At 48.3% G+C, this 27,415-nt stretch overlaps 1 protein-coding gene across 1 annotated transcript; it reads right to left on the bottom strand.

Annotated features, from left to right (window-relative positions):
* Positions 1–74: 74 nt before the first annotated feature.
* Positions 75–27,415, bottom strand: IFNGR2 (interferon gamma receptor 2). Its single transcript, XM_036087470.2, has 7 exons — positions 27,190–27,415; positions 17,308–17,440; positions 11,363–11,565; positions 7,596–7,741; positions 3,766–3,928; positions 3,223–3,380; positions 75–750 (listed from the first exon to the last, which is right to left on the bottom strand). The coding sequence occupies exons 1-7, from the start codon at positions 27,272–27,274 to the stop codon at positions 568–570; spliced, it is 1,071 nt and encodes a 356-aa protein (XP_035943363.1). The 5' UTR covers positions 27,275–27,415; the 3' UTR covers positions 75–567.

Raw genomic sequence — 27,415 nt, forward strand, 5'->3', positions numbered from 1 at the left:
ACAGTTGAAACTTTGCAGAAGATAAAGAAGGCCAAAATAAGAAAGTGAAGTGGAAAGCAGAAACTTCACATTGATTTTTTTAAAAAGTTAATTACACAGTCTTTTATTACTAGTTAGCTTAAAAAAAAAAAGGCTTAAATCACTAGGAAACTATTTACAGGACGAATCACATTTTAAGTCGGGTGACTGGATATGAAGGGCCACTTAATGTCCCTTCTTGGGACAGGCTGGGACAGGTGACGTGATCTGCCCGCAGGGCCGCGTCAAGGAGGGGACCCTGTGTCCTGGCTGCCGACTAACAAAGCATCAGAGGCATGCCAGAGCTGCTTTGCTAACAAATAATTACATGTCTTTTTAGTGTTTAAGAGAAATCTTAATCTTTCGGGGCTATCTCTGTAGAATCATTCTGGAAAGATGTATGATTAGAAAACTCTTAAAAAAAATTAGGCTTGTTGTCCCCATGAGACCCGTTACGTCTTCCCAGGCACTGACGGGCCTTTTGGGGACAGGAATACAGAATACTGGGCTCCAGAGAGTCCTGCCAGGGCCATCAGCAGCCTCCTCGGCTCAGAGCTCTTGTCCCATAGGCTGGCAGACCGGACCAGAGTCTTGGGTCAAAGTGCTTTGAGGAACGTCTTCTTGCTCCTTCTCTGGAAACGAAACGATGGACACAGAATCCCAGGCATCATCCGTTGGCGACGTGTCCTTGTCCAGGGCCTCTAAGATAGGCTGGCTCGGGTCCTTTAAATACTTGAAAAGGTTGAAAACCAAGAGCGTCATTAGTTTATTAGGGCAACACAGCAGCCCTTCTGCTTGACGTTTACTCGGCACGGTCCTGTCTTACTCAGGGGTGCCTGCCTCTTCTGACCACCCCCGAGACAACCTACCAAATGAGAACACCCCTCACATCAGCAGTAACCTTAACGGGAACCCAAGGGCCAGCCCAGGGCACACCATACCTCGGGGAAAAGCACGTTGTGACTTCCTGCCCTTGGTGCAGGCTTGGGGACCGTTCTTCCCCAAGTGGCTCTGGAATTCTGACTTTCCAGCGAGGGAGGATGAGGGGCCTCCAGGTCACCCCTCATGGGGGAAAAGAGGGAAAGGTCGCCAGTGTTCTCCTCAGCCCCTCCACCCACCAGTCGCTTCCATCTCACACAACACACACCCAGCAGAGAAGTAAGGAGAGACAGAGGGGGCCTCAGGGCGCCCCACCTGCCCCTTCCCTCCAGCCTCTGTTCCAGGCTGAGCCATCCCTTCACTGCTAAGGGACCGAGAAACTCCCGCCTCGCTCCCAGATGTGCTGAGAGACACCGCAACGCGCAGTGAGCTGAGCTGACTGATGACAAGAGGGACATAAACCAATCATGTGCGCTTCTGAAACCTCAGAAATATAAGCGAAACCTGATTTATTATTCTCGTGTAACTTCAGTGCCCTTTGATGTCTATTTTTCACACTTTCCCAGGAAAGTGAACCGAAAGACTCTGTTTTAGACCCACGCCCCCAAGGACCAGCTAGTAGTAAATACACTTCATAGGGACCTGCTGTTGGTTCTTCTGTGAGAGAGAGATCCAGGCAAGTAAGATTCTGAGACCCATTGAGGGCTATAACTGTGTGAAGTATTAACCAGGGAAGGTTTTTTTTTTTTTTGTTTTGTTTTTTTTTGTGGTAGCTACCCTCTTAACGAATTTTTAAGTGCACAATGCAGTATGAACTATAGGCACGATGATGCACAGCAGATGTCCAGAACTTACTCATCCCGCGTAACTGGAACTTCATACCCATTGAACAGCATCCCCCTGGGTCCCTCTCCCCTGGCCCCCGGCAACCACATTCGACTCCTGCTTCCAGGAGGTGGACTATTCTAGATGCCTCATGTAAGTCGAATCATGCAGTATCTGTCTGAAGTTTTCTAGTGGGGAAATTCACATGTAATTTGCGTTATGTCTGGGTACTTTAAATACCTCTCCAGTTCTATTTCTAGAAGCACTACTCTTTCTCTGTAGACTTGGACCTTATCTAACACCTGTTCCTTCTAGATGTAACAGAGTAAGATTCTGTTTCCAGTATCTTTACTCTGATTTTACTGCCAATAAACCTCCAGAAACAAATACCTTTAAATAATCTTCCATCAGCTCCTTGGAGGGCTCGGCCACTGCACAGAGCCGGGGAAGGGGGGTTGCTGTGCAGGAAATCAACTTCCCGCGAGACCTGGTCCACCCGTCTTCCTCAGGTCTTTCAAAATACCAGTGACATCTGGTGAGCTCTCCGTGGGGAAGGCTCTGTACTCACAGCCCTGGGTGCATTTACTCTAGAATCCTTCTAAGTGCACAGCTCATGCCTAGAGCCCTGGCTTCACCGCCTTCCCACCCTCTGCCAGGCGTCTTGGGGGCTCTCTCCACAAGGCTCAGGTCTCACGCGCTCCTAATCTTGGCCACACCAGGCCACCTTTTTCTCCAACCTCACGCCATTAAAAAAATTGTTTTAAGTTGCAGTAAAATACACATAACATAGAATTTTCATCTTAACCAGTTTTAAATGGTATAAAATATATTCACACGGTTATCCAACCCTCACCACCATCTCCAGAACTGTTCTGATTGTGCAAAACTAGAACTGTCTCCATTAAACGCTAACTCCCCATCTCCCCCTCCCCACCCAGACCCCGGCACCCACCACTCTACTTTCAGTCTCTGTGAATCTGACTCCTCTAAGTACCTCATGTCAGTGGCATCACACAGTATTTGTCGTTCTGTGACTGGCTTATTTCACCTAGCGTGATATCCTCAAGGTTCACCCGTGTTGTGTGAGTCAGAACCTCCTTCCTTTTTATGGCTGAGTAACATTCCACCGTGTGGATAGACCACATTTTGTTTATCCATTCATCCACTGACAGAAACTTAGGTTGCTTCCAGCGTTTGGCTGTTGTGAATAATGTTGCTACGAACAGGGGTGTACAAATAACTCTGTACCACTTTTTTAAGTAGGCTCCACACCCAGAAGGGAGCCCAACTCGGGGCTCGAACTCACCACCTTGAGATCAAGACCTGAGCCGAGATCAAGAGTCGGACACTCAACCGACTGAGCCACCCAGGCGCCCCTACCCTGTACCACTTTTAACTCCACTCTCTGTGTCCATGGCTTTGTCCACTGCCGCACTCCTAGGCATTACCAGGGGGTCATGGAGGGCTGACATGTCACCCACTGGATATGTGCACACGTACCTCTTCGATTTGTGACGGGATGCTTGGCGGAGAGTGAAACCAGTATTTTATCAGGCCTTTGTATTTCAGGACCAGGAAGAAACAGGCCCCCGCCAGCGCCAACAGCAACAGAAAGATGCCCACGGCAATGATGATGACTTGTTGAAGCTTGGTAGTGGCTAAAAAAGATGACACGAGAGTGAACAAGAGACCCATCCCACACATGATACAAACACGGGTCACTCTTCACCTGCCAACTGCTTAGATAGTGTCCATGTCCTTGGGAGATGGACACACACTGTCCCTCCTCCGCCCAGCCTCACATGCTCGAGTGTGTAACTAGTCCAAGCAATCCTAAAATCAAGCTGTGGTAGCTGTCCGGCGGTGTTACCGTTGTAGATCTCAGCATGAGCTGGTTAGACCTACTTGCGTGCTGGCTTCTCGTGCCTTCTCTCTGGGTCGCCCCCCTCCCACCGCCCTCCACCTCGTAAGCCAGCCCCGGTTTCACTACTTGGGGAGGATTCTTATCCCAGCTCAGAAAGGACGTAAGAAGGCACATGTTACCATCCATTGTTGTTTCGTAGCAAGATATGTTGCTTAAATGTCCGGGTCTAGAGACGTTGTTGTAGTATGTCCAAACCAGATGCGCCTTCACTTGTAAACAGTATTCTCTTAAGGGTTTCAAGTCATTCAACACAATGGAGTTGCTCCTGAAGGGACCTTTAACCTACGTAAAAAACGCCAACAGGCACGTGTGAAAATGACCCAAAGAGACGTGGTTGAGCCACTTCTAGCTTTTCCGACGTTTCCATCACCAAAGAAGAAGGAGATGCTGTTTTGAAAGAGTCACTGGCTTGCAGTGGACACATTTTATGTGTGAAAGCTGGTGAACCGTGTGGAGAAAGACGCTGATGGCTTTAGAGCTGTGTTTCTGGCTGTGAGGCCTCAGAGGGCCCACTGCAGCCACAGGACGTCTGCCACTGGAATTGAGCAAACCCCTATGTCTGGGATGGACTCTTCTCCTTCCGTGGGGCGCATGGGTGGCTCAGTCAGTTAAGCGTCCGACTCGTGGTTTCAGCTCAGGTCATGATCTCAGGGTGATGAGATCGAGCCCCGCGTCATGCTCAGTGGGGAGTCTGCTCATCCCTCTCCCTCCCCCCTGCACGCTCCCTCTCTCTAAAATACATACATAAATAAAATCTTTAAAAAAAAATAAAATTGCTTCAATGCCCAGTGCATTTACTTTGTATCACTATTTTGTACTTCACGGTTAATGTATTCTAGATACTTCAAGCTAGTCAACGAACAGAGAAAAAAAAAATCATCGTGGGAAATAATGTTCCTTTAGTTCCGAGTCTGCTTTTAGTTTTAACTGAAATGTGCTGATGCCTCTTACACAGTTTTGGTCAACATGATCTTCGTGAGTTATGTAATCGGGACACAGCTGGATTCCAGATTCCTGAGGATTCTGTCTCCTCCTCTTGGCCTGTCCCTGCTGCCGCCTCCCCCAGGCCTCGTCAACCCCCCCACCTGGATCCCTCTAGTCAATGGCTTCTCGCTCTCCTGGACAAAGTCGGCATTGTTCCTCCTTTCCCAAAGGAGGGAAAGATATTTTGTGGCAGTACAGGACTTCTTATAAGGGGCTTGCTTTCCTATTTTGAGATGTAGTAGGAAATGCTAGTCATTTGAAACGGTGGTATAACATATGCTCAGCAACATGGAGATGAAGCTGCGATAGTGTTGACTGAAAATGGGCAGATTATTCAATAGTATGTAGAGAGCATCTTATTTTTATTTATTTATTTATTTTTTAAGATTTTATTTATTTATTTGACAGAGAGAGACAAAGTGAAAGAGGGAACACAAGCAGAGGGAGTGGGAGAGGGAGAAGCAGGCTTCCCGCGGAGCAGGGAGCCCGATGCGGGGCTCGATCCCAGGATCCTGGGATCATGACCTGAGCCGAAGGCAGACGCTTAAGGGGCAGGCGCCCCTGAGAGCATCTTATTTTTAGAAAAATGTAAAATAATCACATTACTTAGGAATAGTAGGATCACAGATGATTTTTTTTCTTCTGTTTAATGGTGATAGACTGCCAGGGCAGAGGAGAAAAATTTTTGCTTGGGATGCCACATAAAGCAATTTTTAAAAACATTTATTTATTTATTTATTTGAGAGAGAGTAAGTGTGGTGGGGGAGGGGCAGAGGGAGAGGGAGAGAATCTCAAGCAGATTCCCTGCTGAGCGTGGAGCCCTACTAAGGCTCAAGCCCATGACCCAGAGATCACAACCCAGAGATCATGACCTGAGCCCAAACTAAGAGTCCAGCACCTAACCGACCGCACCATCCAGGCGCCCCCCCACATGAAGCAATTTTAAGTACAAACTTCCTTCGGGGTTTATTTCAGCCGCCAGTTGGCATTTCTAGAATTTAGGATCACAGACTGCAGAGACCGCTGTCCTTGGGGGGCCTGCTTGCAAGGCTAACCACAGCTAGCATCTGGGAACTTGGAATCCAGAAATGTCCCCACCATTCCCTAACAAATATTGGTGGCTTATGGTAAAAACAATGTTTTCTATGCTGACCACCTGCTCTCCTTCTAGGAGTCTGGAATTTTGAACTGTGCTAGGGAGAAGAGGCCTGTTATTTCCAGTAAAACCCCTGGGCACTGAGTCTCTGATAAGCTTCCCTGGTAGACAACACTTCACATGTTGTCACAGTGGGGTTGTTGGAAGAATTAAGTGTGTCCTGTCTCTTTCGGGAGAAGGTTCTTGGAAGCTTGTATCTGGCTTCCTCTGGAGTTTGGCCCATGTGCCTCTTCCCCTTGCTGATTTTGCTTTGTGCCCTTCTTCTGTAATAAGCCATAGCTGTGAATACAACCATATGCCAAGTCCCGTGGGTCCTTCCAGCAAATCCAGGGGCTGGTCTTGGGGACACGGACTCTTAGCTGGAATGGAGATATTTTGGAGGCTCTCAGACTCATTTGAGCCCTAGCATCTTTTGTTCACAGAAGTCCAAAGTATAGCTGCTCTGGTGGAATGGGGTAAAGGGGAATCCCTTCTGGAATCTTCCAGGCCTTCTCTATTCCAGTTGACCAGACCTTGACCTCTTCATTCGGGTAAATGGTTAGTTCCTTTCTCCCCATATGATAAGAGTCTATTCTTCAGTGAGTTTTGCCTTCCTCAATGTTTTAAGATTCACCATAAAGAAATGAGTAGGAAGTACACATATAAACTATGTGGGAGAAGATCTGCAGAGCATGGGAGAGCCTGGGTGGCTCAGTCGGTTGAGCGTCCCCAGGGTCCTGGGATCAAGCCCCGTGTGGGGCTCCCTGCTCAGCAGGGAGTCTGCTTCTCCCTCTCCTTCTGCTCCTCCCCCTGCTCGTGCTCTCTTTTTCTGACAAATAAATAAAATCTTAAAAAAAAAAAAGAAAAGAAAAACTGCGGAACATGGACTCTGGGCTCAGATGTGCTAGCTGTCAGCTGCTGACCTTGGGCAACTTATTCAACCAGTTGGTTCCCTTCTCTGTGACACGGCTCGGTACAAAGATTAAATGAGATGATGTATCTAAAATGCCTGGCCCCGGGGCCCAACGCAAAGAAAGCTCTCGATAAACATCAGCTCTTATTATTATAAAAAGACTATAATCACCTTAAACTTATACAATGATGAATGTCAGTTATATCACAATAAAATGTGGAAATTTGTTTTCACATGGAAAACAAACAAAACAAAATGGTTATAATACTGTTGAGTTTAGGAAACCCTGAAGCTTACATCGATAATAAAACTTCATGATATGCAGCTTGGATAATCAGGCACTGCAGAGGACTGAAGGCCAGCATCTTCCCTCGTATTATGTAGGGCTGACCAGGGCCTGCCGGTCTCACGCACCTCAGCCCCTCCTGCATTCCTGACGGACCCTAGCACTTGCAGTCCCCCAGACATCCCGAAGCTTCCCACACCCTCCGCCCTCTTCCCTAGAAGGGTCTCTCTCCTTCCAGTAGACTTTTCACCTGTTCACACATGCTCTCTTTGCAAATCACTCAAACCGGAGTAATTTATATAAACCTTGCAGACTGCAGGGATGGATTCCTTGTTGTAGAAACAGGCCCTCTAGAACCTTCTCCAGCCTTTAGAGGGCCCCAGGGGCTCCGTGCGCACCCCAAACAACAGGAATGGCGTGCTGTCAGGCAGAGAGGGGAGTTCAGAGCCACCTGGCAGAAGGGAAGGCTCAGCATAGGGAGCAGAAGCTCTGGTCTTGAAGGGAAGGATTAAACCTGATTCAGGGCTCAGACTAAGGCAACACTGGGAGGCTCTGTCCTCCTTGTCCAGTTTCCAGTTTACTTACTTTTGCTGTATCAGAAAATCAACACAAAGTAGAAAAATGCTCTTGCCTTTTGGATTCCTGCCTTTTCCCAGTAATGGACATAGTACACAAAAGTGGCCAGGGAGGCAGGGATGTCGAAGGGAGAGGAGAATCTGATGATCAGGGAGCCTTCTCCCGGGGTCACCCAGACGTTCTCAGGAGGTCCAACGGTAACTGAAATAGAGTAACGAACACAAACACAAAATATACATGTAAATATATACACATAGATACAACATATAATTTTATTTTTTAATTTAAATTCAGTTAATTAAAATATAGTGTATTATTCGTTTCAGAGGTAGAGGTCAGTGATTCATCAGTTGCATATAACACCCAGTGCTCATTACGTCACGTGCCCTCCTTAATGCCCATCCCCCGGTTACCCCATCCCCCCACCCCCCTCCCCTCCAGCAACCCTCAGTTTGTTTCCTAGAGTTGCGTCTCTTATGGTTTGTCTCCCTCTCTGATTTCATCTTGTTTTTTCCTCTCACACATAATTTTACATATATAGTGCGCACACACACACACACACACACACACACACTTACAAATACAGTGAGGTCGCATTCAGGCACACAACACTCCCAGAGACTGCTCTGGGCACAAGCTTCACGTGGAAGGCCATGGGGGCAGGAAGACCAGCGGGACCACGGTGCGGCACCAGGGGCTTCTCATCTTCGGTGGCAGGCGTCCCCGTGGTGGCCCAGAGCCAGTCTGTCCGCCCGCCCCCGCACCCCCACCCCAGGACACAGCTTCCAGGCAGAGTGAGACCCACAACAGGCCCGTACAGGAGCCTCCCAGGCTTAAAAGCCCCAAGAGCCAGTATCTCTTACGCCAACAGGAAGAGTTTCTAGAGCCCCCGTGAGGGACACGTAGTTACAACAACTGCTGCACTCAGCAGAGACCTGGCTCCCTAACAGGTATTTAAGATGGCCCCAAGGGAGGTGCAGGTTATCAGTCAGGGCTCATTTTGCCCTAAGTGACGCTGCCTAGGAACATAGCTGACAGCCACCTTGACCAGGCTTCCAGAGAAACGGCCAGGTTAACCAAAGATCAGATTTTCATGCAGAAGGGGACAGGATTTTGTTACCCTTACCTACCACCCATCTCCTCTGTAGATTTATTTTTAATACACATTCTTATAATTTCTTTATAAATGAACAAAAGTGGTATTTATCAACTTTTAAATCCGTGTCTCCCAGCTTATCGTCAGACTATGTTTAAATATAGTACCAGAGAGATGTTGCCATCGGAAGTCTGCTTGTTGAAGCTTTTCATAGAGTTCACGGGACAACCAAGGACTGTGAGTCATGAAGTGCGTTAAAGGAAGGGTTCCAGTGTGTATCAAACAAGCACTTCAGACTGAGTATAGCTCGGGTCCCACGAGTTCTGAGAGGCCCATTCATGCACCGTTTGCACGTGCAGGCGATCGGATCACTGTGAACAGTTGTGTGTTCGTGACTGTTCATGCCTTCCGTGCTCTCGCCCGGGCTCCCCCCGGCTCTGGCATCTGGTTGGGCCACCCTACTCTGTGAGAAATGAACTGGTCCCTGCAGGGTTTGCAGCCATGCCCTCCGGTCTCATGGGTTGTGGTGGAGGAACCAGGTCTAGACAGAGACTGGGCCGGCCTGGCCCCCCACCAGCCGGAGCCACGTTAGCGGATTAGCTGCAAGTGGCCAGAAGCTTTTGTGAACCCTGCTTGCAGATGCTGACCAGCAGGGCCCGGCCGCCTGCCCCAGGCCTCTCGCCTCTGTAGGACACTCTAGACTTTTCTGTGACTTACACATGGGAGTGGCCTGGAAGCTAGCGTGTCAGCTGTGACCAGTCACTTTGTCCCTGGAAGGTCTGTGCGGAGAGACCTGCCCTTCTGAGACTTCTGGATCCAGGATCTGGTACCAAGTGACAGGTGCCAAGAGGTTATGATACGGGTTTCTTGGGTCTAATGTACAGTGTGAATAAATGCTTGCAGCTCTTAGCCCTTTTCGATCAATGAAGCACTTTTTGAGGGGGAATGAGCCTGTGTCTCGAGGGGGAAACAATCTGCCTTCTCTCAACACATTGAAGGGAGTTTCAATTATCCGTAGATGACTTGATAGCAGCTTCCACGGACTAAGCTCTTATTGTAAACCAGGCAACAAGAAGGTCATCTTCGTTTCCCACAGGGAGAAACAGAAGCCTAGAGGTGATCGCAGTGGCCCAGAGTCCTAGCCAGTAAGGGGCAGAGCTGGGATTTGAACCTAGGTCGACGTGACGCCCTGGCCTGCCCCCTGCAGCCATCTCCTCCTCGCCCCGCACACGCTCAGTGAAGCGTCCTCGTGTTGGTTACGCACCCCAACTGCACAAGTGTTGGACACAGTGATGGGCTCTGAGGACGCCCGACTTTACAAGTGAGCCGGGGACCACCTGGGAACGCTGCTGCCTGGCTCAGGCCGGGAGGACGGGGGGCCGCCGATGCCCGGCACCGGACCGACGACTTCCACAACAGGCCCTGCTTCCATTCCCATTCCTCTTCTCCCGGGCCAGGCCTGGGGACCACCGTTACTTTCTCTTTCTTTCTTAGCTAATTCCCACCTAGGTGGCATTTCATAGCTCAGATGTGTGCTGGTTCTCTGCGCAAGGACAGGTGACTTGTCTGCAGTAAATGCCCAGCTCGAGGGGACTGCGCTGTCTTCTCTTTCCATCCCTGCATCACCTGGCACACACTGTTGATTTTTCTTCCTAGCTTCCTGTTGCAGACAACCTCAAACACGTAGGAAGGAGAGGTCAGATCAAGACAACAACTCACGTCCTTGTCACCCAGCTTGGACCCACCGTCAGGTCATGGCCAATTTTGTTCCTCTCATCCCCCTTTCCCTCAGCCCTCCCACTCTCTGGATTATTTTGAACAAACCCCAAACATCACATCATTTCATGTAAAAACTCCAGTACGTGTCTCTAAAGGATAGGATCCCCGCTTTTAAAAACATAAAATACCATGATAATACCTAAGATAAACTAACAATAATCGCTTACTAGATCATCAAATAGCTAGACAGTGACCAAACTTCCTCAGCTGTCTTCTACCTCTATTTCTGTTTGAGTCAGGATCCCATACTTTGTTTGCCTAAACCATAAACACTGAAGAAACCTGGGACACAGCTGACCATGTGAGACATGAATCATGGAAGGAGTGAATGTACAAACTAGTATCTGTTGATTCTTACGCCCTCTTCCGATTTCCGGGAGCACATCTGCTCGTTCAACCAAGCTTTACGGCATATCCGCTCTGTGCCAGCCACTGTGCAAGGCTGAATGAAAGTCTTTCTTGAACATAAAGGAGGTTGTGCCAGAAGAGATGAGGGGGATCACTGAAGCCAATATGCTAGTGTTCCATCCAGCCCAGAGGTCAGCAAGCTTTTTTGGTAAAGCGCCCTAGTAAATTAGGCTTTGCGGGCCAGACAATCCCTATTGCAACCGTTGAACTCTATTGCTGTGGCCTGAAAGCATCCATAGACCATACATTATTAAAAGACAGTGAAATCGTGTGCTAATAAAACTTTATTTACAACAACAGGTTGGTGGGCTGGATGTGGCCCACGGGCTGTGGTTTGCCAGCCCCTGGTCTAGCAAATCACACTCCTCTAGCACCAGCCTCCATGCTCAGACCAGGGGTTTGACCATCATACCCACCTGTTTGCTGGCTATGCGGAGTCAGAGACAGGACTGGGGTGCATGGAATCCACACTTCTCAGTGAGGAGTAAAGTGAAGAAAGCCTAAATGATAAAGGAAGTTTTACAGCCAAGTTCTCTTACCATTCCAATAGTACAGGAACCAAGGCACTGATAGCCATGGGGAAACCAGGTCCTCCAACTTAGCTCGGACACGTAAAGAGACGTTGAAATGTGGTGGGAAACCATTTGAGAGGCTGGTTGGGGTGAAGTTACACTTCGTCGTGGTGACGTTCATACAGTCCACGCCTATGTCCCTGGTGTCGTACCACCTACTGTCAGAGGGGCTGCAAAGGAAAAAAGGCTTTCACTTCACGGACTTCTCTCTTCTGCCACATCCAGCGGTTTCCCCAGAGCCGATTTTTTAAAAAGCAGCTCTCCTGAGATACAATTTGCAGACCAAAGAATCCACCCCAGTTAAAGTGTACAGATTCGAAGGGTTGTGCAGCCATCACCATGATCAATTTTAGGGTGCTTTTATCATTCCCCCAAAGAAACCCCGTACCTATTAGCACTCACTCCCCACTGTGCCCTAACCCCCTAAGCCCTGGGCGACCATTAATTGTCTACTTTCAGTTTCTATGGATTTGCCTCTTCTGGACATTTCTTATAAACGGGCTCATAAATGGCATGGTCTTTTCTGATTGGCTCTTTCCACCTGGCGTGTTTTCAGGCGTGATGCGGCATACTGTAGCACCAGTGCGTCATCCCTTCTGATGGCCGAATACGATCCCAGCACACACTGATAGTACATGTCGTTTCTCTGTTCACCTGTCTATGGACATGTTGGTTGTTCCCACTTTTTCGCTGTTGTGTGTAACGCTAAGAAATATTCACGTGCAAATTTCTTTGTGGACATAACTTTTCAATTCTCTGGGGTAAATACCTAGGAGTGGAACTGATGGGTCTAACTCTTATTTTAAACTCTCTTCCAAAGTGGCTGCACCATTTTACATTCCCAGCTGCAATGTATGAGGGTTCCAATTTCTCCACATCCTCACCAACACTTGTCATTATGCCTTTTTTTCTTTTTATTATAGCCATCCTAGTGGCGGTGCTGTGGTAATTACTGTGGTTTTAAATTCGCATTTCTTTGATGAATATTGATGTTGGGCATCTTTTTATGTATTTATTGGCCATTTGTATATTTTCTTTGGAGAACTGTCTACTCAAACCCTTTCTCTGTATTTTAATTGGGTTGTCTTTTAATTGTTGAGTTGTAAGAGTTCTTTATATATTCTGGATGCAAGTCTCTTATCAGACTTTTCCCATTCAGTCCTGCAACTGATTTTAATTCTTCAAACTCAGCCTCTGTAGCCAACGTCTTAGGAAAGATACCGTGTTCATACAAACCCCACTCATGCTTCCTGCTGGTGTGGAGTTTGTTTTATCCCACAGCTGCCCACTTAAAGTTTGCATCACCTGTATGAAAACCCTGCTAAGGGGCGCCTGGGTGGCTCAGTCGTTAAGCGTCTGCCTTCGGCTCAGGTCATGGTCCCAGGATCCTGGGATCAAGCCCCGCATCGGGCTCCCTGCTCCGCGGGAAGTCTGCTTCTCCCTCTCCCACTCCCCCTGCTTGTGTTCCCTCTCTCGCTGTGTCTCTCTCTGTCAAATAAATAAATAAAATCTTAAAAAAAAAAATAAAAATAAAACCCTGCTAAATACGAGGCCACATATTCTTGTAAATGACAATGCATTCCCCAGAGTCCCAATGCCACACCCCCACATGGGACTCTACTCTCCAGCTTTAATCTCTGTGCTTAGGTGACAGACTTGAGAAAAACCAGAGAGGTGGCTGCTAGGGACCTCAGTGGGGGGCAGTAGGCTGTGTGCTCTGTAGAGACAGGCTATGCGCCCCACAGCAGCTCTGGCCTAGAAAGCAAGGCTGGGGAGACAGAAGAGACGAGGCTGGGGATCCCTGCCACCGGCTCTCACACACCACACTTCTAAGGGTGTCTTTGACCCTGACTGGAGACTCCTCTGTCAAAGTGGCCAGTGGCAAGATGAAGGCCACTTCAAGATGCGTGGCCATGGCTTCCGTGGAAGATGCTGCCATACTCACATTACCACCAAGCCCCAGGGGCCAGACCCTACTGGGGAGGGGGATCCCTGAGCACATGCACCCCCGTCTTAGATTAGGGGTGTGCTTCAGAAGGGGTAAGTGATCTTTAAAAAGTTATACAGGTACTTAGAGATACTCTAACCTTCTCCCCTGCAGATCCCAGCTGTTGAACTTGGGCAAAAGGCTCCCCACATTTCAAAGGCTCATTTCCCGACTTACCAGGGAATGGACTACTCCTGTTCCCCATCCTCCCCTCTCCTCCACCCTTGGCCCTGTCTCAGAACTGCTTTTGAACAATGTTTCTCCACAAAGGGGTCTAAGGGGGGACAAATCCTCCCAATTTAAGTGACAGCTGACCCATGACAGCAGTTTCAGGGGGAAGAGCTGAAAAGGAAGCTGTGTTCTGGAGGCCGCCTCCCCCTCTCTTCGCAAAGGGGGTAAATAAGGGGATGATGTTGGCCGCACTTCAGTGACCCTGGCCTCGAGCACTGCCCCGCCCACCGCCAGACTTGGCCTCCTGTCGTGGCCCGGGCGTGGCCGAGTCTCACCCCGACAGTCCAGCGGGCTCCCCCTCACCAGGTATCCATCATGGACTGCCTCTGACCCTGAATTTCAGTTTGAAAGCAGCCCTCATCATGAGAGGGAGCACAGCATGGTGGTTGAACACATGGACTCTGGAGCCAGATGACCTGGGTTCAAATCCCCATTACCCGCTTCTCTGTTCCTTAGTCCCTTATCTATAAAATGGGGATAAATTACGGTATTTGCCTCCCCGAGGGATCATGAAGGTTGCACCAGCCGACATTAGGAAAGTGCCTGAGCCAGGACCTGGTGCCCAGGAAGCACCATATAAATGGTGCCAGGTTCCACACCTGGGCGACTATGGACTTCACTGTTCGGCCTCTGTTAGATCACTTCCAAAAATGGCAAGTGTCCCCTCTGACCCAGCAATCCCTCTGCTACAAATGAAGAAAACAATCAGATGATTTATGTACGAGGACCCAAGCTGGTGACCGTCTACACCCGCAAGTGGGGAAGCGTTAAATACATCATGTGTGATGCATCATCTAATAAAATGAGCAGTAAAAATGTTTACACAGAGACCATTAGGAGGAAAAGTGCTCATACACTTAACTATGTTTGGTTGAAAAAAAAAAAAAGGAAGCAGCACCCAAAAGCGTAACCCCAGTTTTGTTTCATTTTTACGCATACCCTGGCACATTTTCAAACCAAGTGCATGCATTTAGAAAAAAGTCTAGAGAGAAATACGCCAGAAGGAGAATAGGGATTATTCTTGGGCTGTAGAGCACTAGGTTGTTTAAATTTTATTCTTTCTACTTTTCTGGGTGTTCTAGCCTTTTTTTTTTTTTTTTTTAAAGATTTTTTTAAATTTATTTTTCAACAGAGAGAGAGACAGCGAGAGAGGGAACACAAGCAGGGGGAGTGGGAGAGAGAGAGGGAGAAGCAGGCTTCCCGCCGAGCAGCCCGATATGGGACTCGATCCCCGGACCCTGGGATCATGACCTGAGCTGAAGGCAGACGCTTAACGACTGAGCCACCCAGGTGCCCCGTGTTCTAGCCTTTTTGTGAAGAACACGTGTTGCTGTTAAAATCAGAAAAATAAAATGAAATAAAAAAACGTTTTCAGAAGACTGGGCTGGTCAGGTCAAGTTTTCTTAAAGTGAAATCTCCAGATTTTTTAATGTTGGCACTAATTGAAAAAAAAAAAATTAAACACTGGGGATCAAACAAAGCCTGAAGGCCACACTCTCTGCAACCCCTGATTTAAACTCGACATTTTCCCACAGTGCTCAGTGTAATTTTGCTTTGGCTACTGTACTGTCAGAAAACAGGCACCTTCATTTCTAATTACAGTAACGCTTTACTGTAGAGAAACAGGATGGAAAAGTTCTAAGTCCCACAAGTCTCAAAATGAAATTATTTCATGTCGCTAAAATGTCCCAAACATGTAAAAGTCTTTAAAAACAAAACAAGAGCAAAGGCCCTCCTCTCATCAAATCTGCGATTGGAAAAGAAAACAAGACCAGCCCTGGTTTCAGTTTCTCATTACCCCTCAACTTTTCCAAAGAAGGACGTTCACATTCACCCCATCCTTTGTTTCTTTTACCAAAACCAACCTCTATCCTGAAAAAACATCTGCAAAATGCTTTCCAAAAGGGAAACGAAGTAAACATGTTAGTCTGGGAAAGGAAACTGTCAAAGGCTTCAAGGAATATTTCTACTATCTCGTGAACTCTGTCGACCCAGAGATGTACTTCCCCCTTCAAGGCTAAGGGATGCGAGTCAGGATATCAGCTGTGACTTCCTGTCACCGAAATCTTGTTTAGTTCTACGACATCGTGTTTACTGAATGCTGAGTAGGGCCAGCTTCTCGGGCTCGTGACCCATGGAGGGGCACAAAGCCCCACTCTGAGGAGGCACTCAGTTTGATGCTTGGCTGTCGCCATCTTGAAGTTCTCAGTAATTCTGGACAGGGGGCCTTGCACCATTTTCATTTTGTGCTGGGCCCCACAAATTATGTAGCTGGTCCTCGTGGACTGGTCTGCTTACTATAGATTATTGGCACTGATTTGAGGAACAGCTAAATGTAATTCAGATATGACCCCTAAACCCTGGTTTAGAATTGATTTTTATGAAGCAAATGTTGTTACAATGGACATTCAAAGGTGAAAAAGAAGTCACCGGGAAATGCACTCCTCTTACAAATGAAGTGCCCGTAATTTTTCCAGGTTCCTTCCCTGTTCTTGACCACAGATATGGTCCAAATTTTACACAGTTCCGACCACTACCAGATTATCCTTTTTAATAGCTGCCTAATGTTCAACTACTAGTTAACATGACACAATTTGGTATTTTTCTGCTGATAGACATGAATTTATACTTCAATGTCTATCTTCACAAATACTAGTGGCTTTTTTTCCTTTCCTTTTTTTTTTTTTTTTTTAAGATTTTATTTATTTATTTGAGAGAGCGAGAGTTTTGGGAGAGGGAGAGAGATTCTGAAGCAGATTATGCACTGAGCACAGAGCCCAACTCAGGGTTCCATCCCACAACTGGGAGGTCATGACCTGAGCTGAAACCAAGAGTCGGACGCTTAACTGACCGAACCACCCGGGGACCCCATTTTTTTTTCTTTTTCTGATGGGGGCTTGTATTACCTGCGTAGGGGGAAAGTGACGTGGACATTTCTGTGACTCTAGCTGTATGGTGGATGACTCTGCTGGAGGGCTGTGCTAACGCGTCCTCACCCAGCACGATCTCCATCAACCACACTCTCCCAAGCACTGAGCATTACCATTTCCTTAAATTTTGTGTAACTGGTAATATAAAATGACTTGGCCAATAATTTTAACTTAGTCTTCTCTTAACCTATGTAACAAGGTAAACACGTAACAACGGAGGACTTCGATTCTGCCTTTCTTTTTCCCTTACGCGTTTCTGTTGCACACCGAGCGATGATAAACTGTGAAAGCGGGTGAGCGAGAGAATGAGGGGCCAGAAGAATGTGTGAAATGGAAAACCCCTTTTAGAAATCGAGAATTAGTAGTAATTAAGTGAATACTTTCCTTAGTAGGCCAAATCTGGCCCGTAAGGTTCGATAACCAGGTTTTCAAACTTGAAGAAGATGAAGGCTACGAGGTGCCTCCTGCCCTTTCTAGACAGGAAGCCCTCTTCTACACGCCTCTTCTGAAACCAGTGAGAACAGTCTCGCCGCCCAACTAAGAAGCCCTGTGGGTAGGCAGCCGAGTCTCTGACACCAGTACTGTCTACTTCGCGTGAGTGGGAGGTGGTGAAATCTCTGTCCTCCGAGATTTTAAAAGTACAAGAGAAATATCTGCTTCCAGTGGATTTGCCCTCAATCCTGCCAAGAGGCAAGCCCGAGCGGCTGGCCCCCGGCCCCCCGCGCCACTCCCCGTAAGGATGCCAACAGAAGGATCCAGCTTACTATTTGAACTGCACCTGGTAGACCACCGGCCTCGTGTCGTTGCTCAGGGACCCCGGCTCCCAACTCAGAACCTGCTCGGCGTTGTACAGGTGGACCTTCGGGTTTCGAGGAGCTGGCAGCTGGGCACGAGAGTCTTGAAAGGGGCAAGGAGTGAGAGTAGGGGGTGGAGGTGAGAGAGAAACGGGGGAGGGTTGAAAGAGAAAATCTGATTACAACAATATTTAAATGCACATCATCAAACCATTCACACAACTCCATTTTTGTCAAAGTACAGGAATCGTTATTACCAGGGTCTCCAGGCATGTCCCCTCACCCCCACCTTTCACTAAATATGGCACCAGCTACACAGTCCATGAAGGAAAGAGAGGCTTGGGGCCTGCAGATTCCAGTTCTTCTGAACGGGGCCCGGGTGCCGGAGTCCGGCTCGACTAGAATTCGTGTTCTATCTCTAATAAGCAGGTGCGGCTGGGCAGGTTAACTTGACAGTCTGGGCCCCACTGTCTTCTTCAGGAATAAGGGCTAAATAACCATACAGTCCCTAAGTGAACATTGAATTGGTGGCCACGGGACATGCATTCACCCCAGACATGCACTGGTACCAAGGGAGGGCCTGGTAAACCTCCATACACGTGCACACACGTGCACACACTCACACGCCCACACCCCGCACCAGGTGTGCAAAGCCCAAAGGCACGTGGAGGGTGAGACATGTCCTTTGGGCTTCGTAAAGAGTTGCAGTGTTTCTCAAGGACCCTCAGTATCAGAATCACCAAGGTCCCGCTTAAAATGCAGATCCCCAGGCCCACCCCCCAGACCAGGAAATCCACGAACAGCCAAATAACACCCGCCCCTGGGGATCCACCACCAAGGCCAGAGCCCCCGTCCTGGGGTGACCTGGGAGGCACAACCCAAGCAGGTACTTCACAGGACAGGGCTGGGGACCACAAGCACAGGAGCCTCTTCTCTTGCAAGAAAACATGATCATGATGGGCCTTTCTCTGAGATTGAAAGAGGAATGAGAAAATGCCCAGGAGGTGGAAAGAAAGGTTCTGGAACAGCAGAGCAGGAAATTCAAACCATATGTTTTCGGTAAGCACATCCAATCTCCAGGAATGGTGGCCAGCTCTTCTGAAAGGCACGTTACCAAGAGTCTGTGGCCACTTGTTTACTTCCAGAAGGCCCACTGTCTCCACAGCTCTGAGCTTAGGAGGGCCTTCGTTCCTTATTCAACCGGCTAACCAACACTTCTGCCAGTTCACACCAGGGCCAAAGGCAGGCAGGCTGGGGCCGTCTGGAGGGAGGCTGTTCTGCTGGGCAGGCCCATCTGGCTCACTGAGGCTGCTGTGCGGCCCCGGCGGATCGAGAGCGCAGCTGACTGGAGGCCTGCTGCTGGGAGCAAGGTGCAGCACCCCCCCACCCCCCGGGGGAGGGCTTCCTTAGGGCCGGGCACTTGTCAGAGTCTCAGAAACCTCCTTTTACTTTCCTATCAGTTTCCTATGGATGCTGAGATGAAGTAGCGCCGATTTAGTGTCTTAAAACAACCCAGCTTGATCACTTACAGTTCTGGAGATCAGAAGTTTGAAACTGGTCTCACTGGGCTAACGTCAGGGTGTTGGCGGGGCTGGGCTCCTCCTGGAAGCTCTGGGGGAGAAATGGCTCCTTGCCTTAGGCAGCTTCTAGAAGTAGCCTACATTCTTTGGCTCTGACTCCTTCCCCCAGCAACAATGGGCTGATTCCTTCTCTCTCTCTGTCTTTTTTTTAAGTGACTACCCATTTATTTATTTTTCTTAAAAAAATTTTTTTTGAAGATTTATTCATTTATTTTATAGAGAGAGAGCACGAGCAGGAGGGGCACAGGGAGAGGAGAGAGAAACCCAAGCAGACTCTGCACTGAGCACGGAGGCTGACATGGGTTTGATCCCACGACCCCCGAGATCATGACCTGAGCCGAAATCAAGAGTCAGACACTTAACCGACTGAGCCAACCAGGTACCCCTTTTTAAATTTTTATTTAAATTCTAGTTAGTTAACATACAGTGCAATATTGGTTTCAGGAGTAGACTTCAGTGATTCATCACTTACATATAACACTCGGTGCTCATCACAACAAGTGCCCTCCTTAACGCCCATCAGCCCATCCCTCACCCACCTCCCTCCATCAACCCTCAGTTTGTTCTCCATTGTTAAGAGTCTCTAATGGTTTGGTTTCTCTCTCTCTCTTTTTTTTCTTCCCCTCTGTTCATCTGTTTTGTTTCTTAAATTCCACACAAGTGAAATCATATGGTATTTGTTTTTCTCTGATTTATTTCACTTAGCATAACACACTCCAACTAGATCCACATTGTTGCAAATGGCAAGATTTCATTCTTTTGGATGGCTGAGTAATATTCCACTGTATGGCTATACCACATCTTCTTTATCCATTCATCAGTCGATGGCCATTTGGGCTCTTTGTATAGTTTGGTTATTGTTGATAGTGCTGCTATAAACACTGGGGTGCATGTGCCCCTAAGAATCTGTATTTTTGTATCCTTTGGGTAAATACCTAGTAGTGCAATTGCTGGATCAGAGGGCAGTTCTAGTTTTAACTTTTTAAAAAAGATTTTATTTATTTGAGAGAGAGAGGGAGGGAGAGAGAGAGAGCAGAGGGAGAGACAAGAGGGACAGGGAGAGAGAGAATCCCAAGCAGACTCTGTGCAGAGCACGGAGCCCAATGTGGGGCTCAATTTCACGACCCTGAGATCATGACCTGAGCCAAAATCAAGAGCTGGATGCTCAACTGACTGAGCCACTCAGGTGCCCTCTATTTTTAATTTTTGAGGAAACTCTACACTGTTTTCCAGAGTGGCTGTACCAGTTTGCATTCCCACCAACAGTGTAAGAGGGTTTCCCTTTCTCTGCATCCTTGCCAACACCTGTCGTTTCCCGTGTTGTTAATTTTAGCCATTCTGACAGGTGTGAGGTGGTATCTCATTGTGGTTTTGATTTGCATTTCCCTGATGATGAGTGATGTTGAGCATCTTTTCATGTGTCTGTTGGCCATCTGTATGTCTTCTTTGGAAAAATGTCTATTCATGTCTTCTGCCCATTTCTTAACTGGATTATTTGTTTTTTTGGGTGTTGAGTTTGGTAAGTTCTTTATAGATTTTGGATACTAACCCTTTATCAGCTATGTCATCTGCAAATATCTTCTCCCATTCCGGAGGCTGCCTGTTGGTTTTGTCGACTGTTTCCTTTGCTATGCAGAAACTTTTTATCTTGATGGAGTCCCAATAGTTCATCTTTGCTTTTGTTTCTCTTGCCTTTGAAGACCTGTCTAGCAAGCAGTTGCTGAGGCCAAGTTCGAAGAGGTTGCTGCCTGTGTTCTCCTCTAGGATTTTGATGGTTTCCTCTCTCACATCTTTCATCTATTTTGAGTTTATCTTTGTGTGTAGTGTAAGAAAGCAGTCCGGTTCCATTCTTCTGCATGGTGCTATCCAGTTTCCCCAGCACCATTTATTGAAGAGACAGGGCCGATTCCTTCTCATGATGTCACCACTCTGGTCTGACTCTCCTGCCTCCCTCTTCGAGGACCCTTATGATGACACTGGGCCCACGGAGCCCTACCATCCAGGGTCCTCTCACCATCTCAGGATCCCTGGTCACACCTGCAAGGTCCCATTTGCCACGTGAGGTCACACAGCCACAGGCTCTGTGGCTTAGGATGTGGACATCTTTGGGGACCGTTATTTTGCCTGCCACAGTGCCCTTCACCATCCCGTCTCTGGGGAGGAGCCGTCTCCTGGCACCCCCATCTCCCAGATCCAGACATTCAGCTAAGGAAGGAAGCACCAACGGGCCGAGCAAGAAGAGTGGACTTCCACCCCAACTGACAGGTGGCCCAGAAGAAAGGCTTCCCCGTAAACGTGGAGTCTCCAGATGAGCCCTCTACTTTCTTCAGCTTTCGTTTTCCCAAGGTGTGGGGAGTTGATCCACAGTTTTACTCTGACATTTGACTTTCCTGGAATCCCCTGTCTTACCACATTCAGAGACAATAACAAGTCTTACAACTGAGGGTTTCACAACGAAGCACCAAAGACTGCCCACTCATTAGCAACTGCCTCATCACACTGCGCTCTGCACCTCTCAGAAGGCCTGTCCTTGAACTGCCTCGCCCCTGCACCATGGACCCCACGGGGCCCTCCTTGTTCCTGGGAAACTCAGAGCCTGCCCTTGCCGCTCCTTCTCTGGAACCTTCTTTCCGGCTATGCCACAGCTCTCTCCCCTCCTCCCTCAGGTCTCTGCTCTTACTAGAGTGGCTTCCTGTGTAAAATGCCCAGGGTGCAGGGTTCCCTGTCCCTGCCTGATTCGTCTGCATGGTGCTTGTTCACCACCTGGGTCCTTTGTTTACACCACGGTGCTTAGGAGCATGGATTCCAGAACTAGACTGCCTGAGTTCAAATATGCATGCTCCTTAGGGCCTTGGGCAAGTTATTTAACTTCTTTTTGCCCCAGCTGTCTCATCTGTAAAATGGGTACAGTACAGACTTCATGGTGTTGTTATGAGGAGAGAATGAGTTAGTTTCATGCTCGGGGCTGAGGACAGGGCAAGCACCTTGTGATCCGTGCCTCTCCTCATTGCCAGCAGTTTACCCACAGTCTCCCTGAACACGAGAGTGGGGAGCTCCAGGAAGGCTGGGTGTTGTTGGATTTGGGGATCGTTTTACCCCTCCCCTCCCCCCCTGCATGGAATAGCAGGCACTCAGGATCTGGGGAATGACTGGCCTGCAGCCCAGCAGCGTGCTTGCCTTTAGAGATTACATAACCAACTTCTTGTCCTCAGCGGTGCATTCATCCACTGGAAAACCAGGCAGAGCTTAGGTTCCCCTTTTCCTTCCTTGCTTTATGCTTAAATGCCTCCCTTTTGTCTGGTCCCTGCTGCGTCAGGGAGTGGGTGGACAACGCTGGGCTGTGACTTATCTGTTTGGCTCCAAAGAGTCAGCATTCTTAGGGTCATAGTGCCTGCTGTCAAAGGTGTCCATAAAGGCTCAGTGGGAAGAGAACCAAATTTATGGACAAAGGGCTTAGGCTGGAAGGCTGATCCTGTGACCTACAGTCACAGATCCTGCCAACAACCCAGCTGAGCCTCAGTTTCCTCCTGACTCGTGGAACAATGCCATCTCTCCTGGAGTTGTAGTGAGGGGCAAATGCAAGACCACAAATGAAAGGCAAATTAGACACTGCTGTCTAAGTAAATTTCTAAGACGTGACTGTTTCAGGGTGTCCTGATTCCTCATGATATGGCTGCTTGTGCAGGTGGCGAGCAACAACCAGTCACCCAGACTCTGCCTTCAGGGACCCGCAACAGGGCGCTGAGCCCCGTGCTGAGCACTGTATCAATGGTCTGACTCCGATGTAGGCAGAATAGTGGCCCCCAAAGATGTCTGTGTCCTGTGATTATATTAGGTTACATGGCAAAGGGGAACTGAGGTTGTAGACAGAATTTAGGTTCCTCATCAAAAGACCTTAAAATAGGGAGCTTATCCTCAAATAGCTGGGTGGACCCAGTGTCATCACAATGGTGTTTCTCTGGAAGCTGGAGAAGGCAAGTCAATGAATCTCCCCCTAGAACCTCCAGAAAGGAACGTATCCTTATTGACACCTTGATTTTAGCCCAATGGAACCAGCATCTGGCTTCTGACCTCCAGAGCTGTAAGATAATAAATTCTCTTGCTATTTTAAGGCACTAAGTTGGTGGTGATTTGTTACAACAGGCACTAATATGGTCCCTGGAGGGGGATACCAGGGCTTTAATGACACCCAGCTCCTACAAGATAAAAGCTCACAGTAATAGTAGGGGGTACAAAGTTCCACTTCCCCTCCCCTCTCCATGCCCTTGGGATAATCCTCATAAACTATCAATGGTAAGAAGAGATAATGTAGGGATCACCTGTGTGGAGTGTCCTCTGCCCCTCATGACTACAGCTCCTCCTGTGCCCCCCTTCCTGCCCTGCCCATGACATCTGATCCACCCTGGATTCCAGGCATTTGAGACTTCACCTTAAGAATAGGCTATCCTGGGTCTCAAAAGGATAGTTTGGTTAACATACATCACGCACAGAGGGGCGCCTGGGTGGCTCAGTTGGTTAAGCATCTGCCTTCGGCTCAGGTCATGATCCTGGGGTCCTGGGATTGAGTCCCTCCTTGGGCTCCCTGCGTCGGGCTCCCTGCTCAGTGGGGAGTCTGCTTCTCCCTCTCCCTCTACCCCTCGCCCATCCCCACTCATGCTCGCTCTCTCTCTCTCTCTCTCTCTCTCTCTCTCTCTCGCTCCCTTGCTCTGTCTCAAATACAACAAATAAAATCTTTTAAAAAAACCCTACACATCACACACAGATAATGAAGTACATTAAAATAAATTAACATTAAAATTAATCATTTAATCTTGACATCCAAAGACCCCTCAGGATCTTTCCATGGATGGGGCGTTATGATGAACATCAATGACCTTGCAGGTGAGGAGAAGCCAAAAACAATCCCTGAATCCTCAGCTGTAACCAGGAAGTTGCTCTGATCAGTAAATCCTCAACATCAGCTTATTTACCTAGACCATTTGTCTCTTCCTATAAAGGACAATTTTGTTTCCTTGAGAGTATATGGGGCTATTACCTACTTGAAAAGAATGGTGGAGAAAATAAAGACAGAGAATGTTTATAAAACCTTGTCTGACCTAGAAGAGTGGCCTAATACATGCTATTACTATCATTTTTAGTTTGCCCCAAAACATGTCAGCTACTTAGGAGTTTTAACTGTTGAGATTATGGGCAAATAAGAGTTACTTAATGCAGGAGTGTCTGGGTTGCTCAGTCAGTTATGCATCCAACTCTTGATTTTGGCTCAGGTCACCATCTCAGGGTTGTGAGACTGAGTCCTATGTCAGGCTCCGTGCTCAGCGGGGAGTCTGCTTCTCTCTCTCTCTCTCTTTCCCTCTGCCCCTCCCCCTGCACTCTCTCTCGAAAATAAATAAATCTTAAAAGAAAAGAGTTACTTAATGCACATTAACATTTGCAATGGTTTTCAGGTTATTGGGCATTTACTATCTTTCTCAGTGGCCTCTCTTCGCATTCGAAGAAGCTTTAATTGGTCAAGTTAGCAAATCATGGTAGTAAAATTCTAAGGCACAAGTACCTTTCCAATCTACTGCAAAACTAAGCAGCAGGTACAAATACAAAGAGAAGCCTCAATTCTTCAACATTCAGGTAAATGGCCAGAGAGACAGTTGATTTACTGCACTTTAGTGGAGTTGATTAATTTTTAATCTAAAGCAAATGGCCACTGCTTAAAGCATTACTACTGAGGGGAGCAAAATATGCAACCCCAAAATATGTCACTTTGGCATGTTGATTTTTTTTTGCATATTAATTATTTGGAATTAAAGTTACTTAAAAAACAGTCGGTGTAAGAAGGACACTCTGATTTTCCTTTATCCCCTTAAAAGCAAGCAATAAATCTCTCCTGTGAAGGTATCCTCCCTATACCAGGAGGGTAAAGGGCATCTTTACTCAGAGATAGGAGATTCAAGGCTGAAAAGGCTGTATAAACAAACTTTGTTACTTCTTCATTAATTTGAGACCCCAAATTCAAATCCCCTTGTTTGGTTAAATCTCTGCAAATCATTGTTTCTATATCTAAAAGGTATGAAAGCTGCTTTCTTTGGTCACTTCTTCGAGTCTTATATTTTTATAAGCTCCTATAGGTACAAAATTAAATCTGTTTTTCTCCTGTTACTCTGTCTCATGTCAACTTAATTATTAGACCAGTGGAAGAACCTAGAAGGCAAGAAAGGAAAAGTTTCCCTCCCCTACACTACAATTTAGATCAGGTCCAATATTTTATGTATGTTATCCTTAACATACAACTCTAAGGGGTAGATATTAGAAGTTTTCCTTTTTAAAAATTTGCTTCCAACACTTATTTTTTTTCTAACCATAAAAACAACCTCATAATTACTGAAGGACAATTGTGAATTATGAAAAAGCGTGGAAATTTTTCTACTACCCATTTACCATGTAACCATTGTTAATAGTTCCACTCTGTGCTTTGACTAACATAGTTTCTCTTAAAAATATCCCAGTTAGTTTTTTTTAATGGTTTATTATCAAAAAATTTCAAGTAGTCACAAAAGAGATTAGTATAATATGGTGCTATTTTTCAAAGGATCTGTGATGAAGGACCAGTTTCTTTCTTTCTTCTTCTTTTTTTTTGGGGGGGGAGCGACAGAGGGCGAGGGTGAGAGAGAAGAGAGAGAGAGAGAGAGAATCTTAAGCTGGCTCCACGCCCAGGGGAGCTGACATGGGGCTTGATCTCATGACCTGAGCTGAATCAGGAGTCTGATGCTTAACCAAATGAGCCACCCAGGTGCCCCCACACCAGTTTATTTCTCATGCATCACACTGACCCAAACTTCGGTACAAGACAATAAAAGATAATTACTAGAAAGAGGGGCATGGCCTCAGGTGTTGGGGCAATGTCAAATTGCAAAGTTTCTAAATATTTCTCTCCCAGTCGGACTCATGGCAGACAAGTCACAAATGCTGCATAGACCCCCCCCCCCCCCAGTGAGGGGTAGCACTAATATACAGTAACCAACCAGCACTAAGCCATCACCCAGCTCAGGCAGTTACCAACATTTTGTCAAAGCCCAGATCCCAACTGAAGGAGGCCCAGGGAGGGCAGAACAGAGATTGCTCAAGACTTGAAGCTGGGGAGGGGTGAAGTCAGGATTCAAATCCATCTGTCTCAAAGGAAAACAACCATTTGGCCCGGAGCACACATCTTCATCTGCAAGGCTCCCCTTATCAAGGAGCTATGGAATTTAAGGACCTTTCTAAGTGATGTTGGCAGAAGAAACAAATCTAAACCACACCCTGAGCTTCACATGGGTGAAAACTTCTCAATTCTTGAGACTATTTAAGAGCTCCCCAACCTACCACAGTCTGTCCCTGAGAAAGAACCAGCAAAACACTTCCTCACTGAGGTCTTCTTTCCTTTTTCTTTTCCTTCTTCTTTTCTTTTCTTGGAGTTTTTAAATTTGGCTTATAAGTATGGGCAGTTAGTGTCAGAGGGAAGGAGGAGGCTGACCCAGGGAAGGCATTGTCTGGATGGGAGCTGAGCTGGGATTAAAAGTCTGGTTCCAGTTGACTCCCTGCCATCAACACCAACACGACTGGGGCTCCGGGCATTTCTGAGTCCTGCCCTGAGTGCTGCCCAACCCCCATCTGTCCGATCCTAGGAAAAGGAGCATCTGGACTCTCACACTCACTAGCAAACGCACCCCCGCCCCAGTCAGAGTCACTTTTCCAGCCTGTGGCTGACCTCCGCCGCACGCAGCTGCAGGGAAGGAAGGCCTGGGCCCCGCTTCTAACTCAGGCCCCGGGGGAAGCAGGGGCTGCGGTCAGCCAGGCCAGGATGAAGAACGTGTGGCGGGCAGAGGCGGCCCTTTCCCGAGCCCTGCAGTCGCTCTTCCTTTGTTCACGCGGAGACATTCGCGGACCTCGGCCGCGCTCGGCTGCAGGGAGCGGCGGCGCGGGGGTGGGAGAAGATGAGCCGCAGAGTGTCCCGAGTCACGCAGGGGCAGAGGCAGCGTCTCGGGCCTCGGAGGGGTGATCCGGGGCGCGGGCGCCGGGAGGAGAGACCGCCGTCCCGCGGCTGCTCGGGAGCCCGGGGGCTCCCCGCCCAGGGACTGCCCGGAATTCCCGGCCGGCCAGCCCACACCCCACACCCACGTCAGGCTTCGCGCAAGCCCCCCCCCCCGCCTCCACTGCGGGCTCTTCGCACCCCTCACCCGCGCAGGGCACCCCTCGGGTCGCCATCCGCCGCGACGACGCCTCCCCAGGCCGGGCTTACCTGCCGGGGCCGCGGCGGCGGCGCGGCCGCCGAGCAGCAACAGCAGCGGCAGCAGCAGCGACAGGAGCGACGGAGGCGGCCGCATGGCCCGGGGCTCTGGCGCCGGAGGCTCGGCGGCGGCTTTGGGGACGGCCCGGCCCCGGCGCGGGGTCCGCCGAGCGGCTCACGTCGCCGCCCGGGCGGCCATGGCGAGCGCAGGGCGCGCGGGGCCCGCCCCTTCCCGAGC

This window comes from Halichoerus grypus, chromosome 1 (assembly GCF_964656455.1).
Source record: "Halichoerus grypus chromosome 1, mHalGry1.hap1.1, whole genome shotgun sequence".
NCBI classification, from domain to species: Eukaryota; Metazoa; Chordata; class Mammalia; order Carnivora; family Phocidae; genus Halichoerus; species Halichoerus grypus.

What these genes read in the sequence shown, in the direction of transcription:
- IFNGR2 (XM_036087470.2), bottom strand. Translation starts at nt 27,274, where the DNA reads ATGCGGCCGCCTCCGTCGCTCCTGTCGCTGCTGCTGCCGCTGCTGTTG. An exon ending in CGCCGCCGCGGCCCCGGCAG is followed by an intron (nt 17,441 to 27,189) that starts GTAAGCCCGGCC and finishes GCCCCTTTCAAG; the next exon opens with ACTCTCGTGCCCAGCTGCCA. An exon ending in TCCCGTCACAAATCGAAGAG is followed by an intron (nt 751 to 3,222) that starts GTACGTGTGCAC and finishes AACCTTTTCAAG; the next exon opens with TATTTAAAGGACCCGAGCCA.